The sequence below is a fragment of the Mastigoproctus giganteus genome, chromosome 2, assembly GCF_048544385.1.
Source record: "Mastigoproctus giganteus isolate SK-2022 chromosome 2, ASM4854438v1, whole genome shotgun sequence".
Taxonomy (NCBI): Eukaryota; Metazoa; Arthropoda; class Arachnida; order Uropygi; family Thelyphonidae; genus Mastigoproctus; species Mastigoproctus giganteus.
In genome coordinates this window covers 70744903-70753001 of record NC_143576.1, presented here as the reverse complement: position 1 = coordinate 70753001, position 8099 = coordinate 70744903, and the positions used below count along the sequence as shown (strand labels likewise).

The 8099-nt window shown below is 34.6% G+C and overlaps 1 protein-coding gene across 2 annotated transcripts in view; it reads left to right on the top strand.

The window, feature by feature from the left end:
- The first annotated feature begins 1200 nt into the window (after positions 1-1200).
- Positions 1201-8099, top strand: part of LOC150089331 (CREB-regulated transcription coactivator 1-like) — a 507055-nt gene continuing 500156 nt past the window's right edge. For both annotated transcript variants that reach the window (XM_090368506.1, XM_090368505.1), the window contains exon 1: positions 1201-1311. In XM_090368506.1, coding sequence (XP_090224632.1) covers positions 1201-1311 — 111 coding nt within the window. The remainder of the gene's footprint in view (positions 1312-8099) is intronic.

The window sequence follows — 8099 nt, the reverse complement described above, 5'->3', positions numbered from 1 at the left end:
CAAGATTGATGAGGGGAACGAAGGGGTACTCTTACGAAGAAAAGCTTAAATTCTGCAAATTGCAGCGGCTGGAGACTAGCCACCTGCAAGGTGATCTGATTGAGGTGTTTAAGGCTTGAATAGGTTGAGCAGGCTGAATTCTGATGGGACTTTCCCGCTTGCTAAGATTACGAACCTGAGGGGGCATACATTCAAATTGAGGAAAGATAGTTGTAGAATAGATGTGTGGATTTGTGTTTAGCTAGGGGGTAGTTAATTGCTGGAATAAACTTTCATCTGTCGTTATGGAAGTTGATAGCTTAAATACATTTAAGGAGTCTGGACAAACGTTTAGACGGAATGAATGTTTGAAATTGTGGGGTTTTTTTTTTTTTTTTTTTTGGTTGATGCTGCATAAACTCAAACGCTTGCTTTCTTGCATCACATGCCTCTGCTACTACTACGAAATGTTCGGTGTCCTTCTTACTTGATCTTTATTATATTGTATCACATAATGTCATATTTTATTTTATTCTATTATTGTAATTTTCAGTTAATTTATTCCTTTGCACCTAAAAATTATTTACCACTGGCTGTGTATTACCTTATGCCGTCATTTGACTCCCATTGTGTATTCTTTCAAAAAACCGCAACCGCTGCTCAATAAACGAAACTTCTCACTGAGTCGTTTCCTCTTTCAAGTGTATACCGTTTCGTCCTTTTCTCTCTGTGAAGTCTTCAAGAACAACTTATTCCAATTAAGGATTAAATTCCAAAAATATATAATTTTTCCTTTCCATATTGTGGTGAGGTTGATTCTCTCAGTTTTTGCCGTCTTAAATGCTTTCTGATTATTTATCTTTCGAGTTCAATGGGGCTTCAAAATCCTTTGATTTTTTCACATAACTGGGATAGTTTGTTTTATTTCACATTTGATATAATGACTATCTAGTTATTTTCTGAATAGAGTAAATCGGACCAGACATACGGTCGCCCTCTCTCTCTCTTTTTTTTAATTTGGTTTCAAAACTGTCACTTGACGTTAAGCTGTTTATCAGATACAGTAAGGGTTCTGCTAGTAGATTACTCAGTGAAGTCAGTTCAAAGCCGCGCCACCAAACGGAAGTATTTGTTGTTTCAATGGACATCGGAAAAAAATAAAAAAAAATAAAATACATATACATTGGGATGTAGAGTATGCAATTAACTAACTGATCTACTATGGCGAATCCAAGGAAGTTTAGTGAGAAAATCGCCCTTCATAATCAAAAGCAAGCTGAAGAAACGGCTGCTTTTGAGCAAATCATGCGAGAAGTTATAGGTGCCACAAGGGTGAGTTGATCTGAACATAATGCTTAATCAGTTTGAGTAGCAGCAGGTGATATCGTTTGGTGTAGTGTTGATTATAAACACTGAATACTAGCGAATCGTTTTGAGCTGCTGTCATGTTACATGTACGATGCGTGCAATTAAGAGTACCTATTATTTCCTTTCCAACTGGGTAGTGTTTCGAACCAGTTAATGAATTTGTTGACGGTCGAGGTCTGAATGTCAGCTGGAACACTGGATTTGTTCCGTCACCGACGTAAAATATAAAGCGATCATCTCAGCTGCACGATCATGAAAACATTTAATTGCATGTGTTTACCTTTATCTAAAGGGTGTCTGTTTTTGAATTTATTACCCATATACCAAGAAATCTTCCTTGGGAAGATTGTGAAAAATTCAGTACTTTTAGTTAGGTATTTAAATATGGCTTGAAACTTAAATTTCTAGTAAATTCAGGAATTTTACTACAGGTCGTGGTTGTTAAAATATACCACAACAAACAGTTAGTGATATTGTTTTTTTTATACGTTTCAGTTAACAAATTATTCTGCCGAATTGTTTCGGAATTTGGTTGAAAAATAATATGAAACGAGTTAGGAATAATTGTAAATAAGTGCGCATTCAAATGAGTAGGCACATTATCGTATCGACCTTCTCATATACATCACATGTATTTTAATAAACCAATTTTTATTTTTAGTAATATCATTGAATTGTAGGTAATGCCAAATAGAATTTTATGTCATTTTGTACTCCAGTTTAAAGCTAGAAACGTTTTCAGAAATCAAAGGAAAACAAAAGAAATCCAGTTTTTTTTTATTTTTAGTTTTTAAATATTTAAATTTCCGAACTTTTCACTTCAGTTTAATATTTTAATGTATTGCGAGGAGGGGGACATTGTCATTTACAAAATATGTTTATAGTCACCTTGGTGTATTCTGAGATTCTGTATACCAGCCACAAATATTTTGCTCCTTAAAATATGTCATGGAAGCAACAGATAGATACATCAGAAATTAAGCCTAATATATATATTTTAATGTAAAGATAATGATAATATTAAAATTATCTTAACTTTTACATTAATTAAGGGCACTTTGTATCAGCCATTGGTATCTGGTGAAACTGTTGTATTGACAACTAGATGTCTATTTTTTTTCTGATTATTCAGCTGCACATAAATATGAATGGACCTATATGAAATTGCACCTGTCACTCAGCACATATTTCTATCTCATTTCTGCATTGTGATCAGTTTGATATTAACCGTGACACTTAACAGTTTAAAAGGAGGTGAAATAAGTAATAGCATTGTATATTTCCACTTTCAAAAAAGAAAATTTTATAGGTAACCTAACTTTACCATATAATATTAAGGTTATGTTTCATTTAAAGTATAATTTGAGTAATAGTAATTGTGGCATGTGATGCAAGAAAGCGAGCTTGTGTAGCATCTGCCAAAAAAAAAAAAAAAAAAATTGCAGGCCAGTGGGTGCCAATTGACAAATGGCTAATCATTGTGGTAATAAACAGATTTCTCATAATTGTTGATACAGTTTTTATGATATTTTTAATATATGTAGCAGCATCCTATTTTGGAGGATTATCAAAATGGTATTGCTCTCATACTGTTGCGACTGTTCTTTGGTACAGCTGTGTTCTTAGCTTAAATTATAAGAAATGGTTTTCTTGGGCTTGGTTTTGTAGATTATAAAATAGAAATTTTTTTTTTTTATTGACACAAAAAAAAAAAAAATTCTATTTTGTTATTGAGAGAAAAAAATGGATTTTTTTTTTTTTTCTCTCAGTAAGGAATTTTACAAATGATTTTCACAGTGTAATGGAATAAACTTCATTTTGTTTGAGAAACTGGTACTTTTGGTCGTATGATGTACAGTGGTATGGAATTTTTTATTTTTTGTTTATCCCCAAATGACTTCTGCATTCAGGATCAAGAAAAGAAAATGTAGAAATGTTGAACTGTGTAGTTAAATTCAGTCCTAGTTCATGATTAGGTGCCTCCGTAGCCAGGTGGGCAGGAGCAGCAGTGCATAGCACACGCTTCTTGATTAGACCGGGGTTCGAGCCTGTCACCACCAAATACGGAGGATGTGGAAAGGTCAGGGAATGACCACTGCATATCCCCGGCGCAATATGGCCTTAGTTGCTAATGCTCCTAAAAACCAAATAACAATAACAACAAATAGTTCATGATTATGTTGGAGGGAATTTAGAATTGTATTAGTAGTGGCAAAATGATGCAATGAAATAAGGTAATTCTGGATCAGCTAAAAAAAATAAATAAATAAAATAAAAAACAAAGCACCCTCTTCCAGCATTCAATTTCTTTCTGGTTGAAAGAAAATTTTTGTACATTTATCCTGCAGCCATACTTTTCTAGGTTTAAATTTATGACCTTTTGTGTGTGTGTGTCATCGGGAATAAAGTAAGGATGCCATCAGCATTTAATTTACCCAGTAAATTCAAAGCTTAGGAACACTTCAATCAGTTCTCTTTGCAGATGCTTAGTTCCTGACTAATCTTGTTGCTTTTCTCTAGTATTAACATCCATTTTAAAATGAGGTTTCCAGACCTGTATCGTGTACTCGAGATGTGATTTAACAGTTGCTTGATATAATGAATTAATCACCACCTTCTCCTGGCAGAATTCTTGTTTATTATTGACAGTTCTCCTTGAACTGTCCTAATAGTTCAATGTTGGTCTCTACAGTTACTCTTGAATCTTTTTCATTCTGCACTAACTTGATTGTTGTACCACCCAGTTGTTATGTTATTCTTGGATTAATTGCTATCCAAACATATCTTACATTTTTCAATGTTAAACTTTACTTGCCCCTGTTCAGCCCACATATCTAACTTATCCAAGCCTTGTTAGAGTAGAGTACTGTAATTATTGTCATTAACCATCCTGCCAACCTTTGTGACCTCAACAGATCTAGACATTAAACTTTATATGCTTTCCTCAATACCATTAATAAATATTGAAAATAGTAAGGGGTCTAGCACTGAATCCTGAGGGATTCCATCAATAACAGTAGTCAATGAAGAGCAGAGGCAATTGATAACCACTTTGTCTCCTGCCATTCTAACACTTGTTTATATAGCAGTAACTTGCACCTAATGCCATATTGCTCCAATTTGTACAGCAGTCTTTCATGTGGGACAATATCAAAAGCTTTACTGAAATCAAAGTATACGATGTCAAAAGTATTTTGCATCCACTTCCTTTGTGACAAGTTGACAGTAGTTTATCAGATTGGTCAGACAAGATTTCCCATTAACAAATCTGTTCTATGATTGTTGTATAACTGTGTCCATGTTAAGACTCCTATATTATTGAAAATTAGAAAAGCAAAGAGAAAAGTTTACTCTCTGCTATCCAGATCTTTGATCCTCTTTGTGAATAGTATTAGTGTTGGCAACATGATTCAAGCACAAAACTTGTGGCACCATTTGGGGAAAAAAAAGCTACGTTGTTTGCCTATTCCCTCCAATCATTTTTTTAAAAAAATTCATTATTTATTCAAACTATCCACTTCACAACACTAGGTGGAAGTTTATTTGAACAATCAGACCAATCAGTTACTTTTGGCTGAATGCAAGTATCTGCAGATCTGTTCTGTAACTTTCCATTCTCAGTTTAAATTTGTTCCTTTCTATGCATCATTCGATAAAGGGTAAAGATGTCATCAGAATTTAGATTTCTTAAACCCATTAAAGCTGTATATATTTCTCAGGTCAACATGCATATGCTTTCTGGAGACTGCAGTGTATAGAACCGCAATCTTTTTTGGTAATGATATCCTTTTGCACCTGGCCCCTCCTCCAAAATCTTTTTTCTCCTCTCTGAATATTATACCTTTCCTCAAATGAGATTTTGAAATCAGCATGTATTTCAGATATATCCTAACCATTGCCTTATTATAATGGGATAATAACCTTTTTTGATATAATTAGAGAAGGATGTTGCGTAGTTTTTTTTCCATGAAGATTAATTACTATATTTAATAACCACTCTTATACCACGGGAAATGAATAATATAGTTTATTAGGCTTATAGCCCAACCACTATACATTTGAGATGTTTCAGGCATCTTACTGATACCTGTCATCAGACTATGCTATTAGGGGTAGAAAAATATAAAGGGTTACAATCTGAATTGTGTTACAATAATTATTAATTGTGAATTTTAAGGTTAGGTTTCCATTTTGGTTACAATAGAAAACTGATATTAAAAATAAGTAAATACACATGGATAAAAATAATATAAAGATTAAATTCTTACCTGCTGACAGACTCCTGCTTGCCGATGCTACCAGAATCTGATGTGCGTACTGGGAAGAGGTGCTGCCAACAGTTAATTTATAGGTGAGGGATTAAGTCTATTAGCCAATAGAAAGATGCCAAGTCTTTCTATCCTGGTTCCAGTGGTTCTTGTTGGAATGTTTGGGATGAACTTTACTCCCATACTATGATCATCTGTGGTTGTTGTGGCATAATCCCTCACCTATAAATTAACTGCTGGCAGCACCTCTTGCCAGTATGCAGATCAGGTGCTGGTAGCATCAGCAAACAGGAATCTATCAGCAGGTAAGAATTTAATCTTTATGTATTGTACTTTTATCCATATATATTTATAGTCTGACCCCGACATACGTAAGAGATATGTTCCAGGACTTCTTACTTAAGTCGATTTTTACGTAATGACTTACAAAATATTGCTACTATATCTTCAGAAGAATGAAGAAAAATAATTATATACCAGAACAATTAAAAACTTTATCTGGGAACAGCAGTGAAGTAGCCAGAGGCACATAAGAAAAGAAAACATAAAAGGAAGAAAAAAACACATGTTATTGTACTTAAAAACTGATATGCATTTTGTATGCCATGTAGGCTTTATAAGGACTACTATGGGAATCAAAACCAAAGTGTACATATTTAAGAAAATTGGTCTAAACCACACAATGAATCAAAGTCTATATACTTCAGGTAATGAATTGAAGGTAACTTAAAACGAACCTTAAGCATTAATAAGACATTAATTACAGGGTGTTTAGGCTGAGTAGAGGTCTGGGAGTTAGTACATGATATGAACTCTTTGACCTTCATCTGTTTCATATACTTTTATTTTCCTCTTCATAAATTCTGTTGTTAAATTTTCACCTTGTTCATCCACAAGCTTGTCATCTTCATCCTCCAGGACCAGCTGCAACTCCTGGCCTAAGTTTGCAGTTTCTTTGGTAACAGAAGACATCAGCTCATCTTTGTTGAAGCCGTCATTGTTAAACTGGGAATGTTTTAGAATTTTTTTGCAACCTCTGCTCATACAAGTTGTTGTCACATCATTCCAGACTCATGAAATGTTGCTTATTTCATCAAAGATGTTAAACGTTTTCCAAAATTACTGCAGATCCATCTTCCCTTGCTCTGTTGCATTTACAGCCTCAGGAAATGTCTGTTTGTAATGCCTAGATAGCTTTCAATGCTATCTGGGCATTATCTGAACTCCCTGATCCATTGTTTGAATCAAAGCCGCTGTATTTGGAGGGAATTATATATAACCTTGATGCTGTCGTGCAGATCATCTGGATATTTAGGATGACCGGGAGTATTTTCAAGGGGCATTAATCACCTTAAAAGGCACTGATATTTGTAGGCAATATTTTTCAATTTCAGGGACAAACACATTTAGAAACCATTCTTCGAACATGATTATTGTCAACTAGGCCTTTGAGTTAGACCCGAAGTGTGCAGGAAGCAATTTCTTGTCACTGCCCTTAAAAGCCCGCAAGTTTTCTGAGTGATAAACCACTAAAGGTTTAAGTTTATAACCTGCTATGTTATGCTATCCCCCATTAAGAGCGTTAGCCTGTATTTTGAAGCTTTAAACCCAGACAGACTTTTCTTCAATAGAAATAAGTCCTACTAGGCATTTCCCCCCCCCCCCCCAAGAAAGGCTAGTCTCATCCACATAAAATATTTGTTGTGGCAAATAACCACCACTTATGATTTCATCCAATTTGTCCTTGAATTTTTCAGCAGCCTCACCATCTGTGTTTACTGCTTTGCCACTTATGGGAACATTATGATATCCTCTTCTCTTTCAGAACCTATCAAATCAACCATGACTTGCAACAAAGGTGATTTCAGTATCATCGCTCTTCTTAAGATCCTCAAAAATGGCACAAGCCCTTTCTTTGATGAGGTGGAGGCTTAAGGGGATGTGTTTTTGGATCTAATCTTCCATCCACACAATAAGTAATTTTTCCATCTCGCTTATTAGTCCTGTTCTAGCCTTGGTTATTATAGTTAACTTCATTAGTGCCAATCCCTTCACAGTGTCTTTTTCCTTTTATTATTGTGTTCGCTGTTGACACTAACAGATCTAAATTCCACACGATATATTAATGTTTGACCATTTTTGTACATCCTTATTATTTTTAATTTTCTGATCCAAATTGATTGCTTTCCTTTTCTTGGTAGATTTACTAGTACTGCTGCCACTTATTCTCTTAGGCGGCAGCATGATAACGATCAAAAGGAAATTATCTGTAAAGAAATTCACAGGGTTAAGTTACAAGAGATGCTGTTTCACCTTATGACATGTGAATGAAGCACACACTACACGATGATAGTTTGACGCAAAGTCTTTGAAAATGGTAGGAAAAAGTGAATTTCGACTTCACCACAATAACTGGACATGTGTAATAATTTATTACATACAAAAGCTCCCACTTCGCTCTCAAACAAAACTGAACTGACTCTA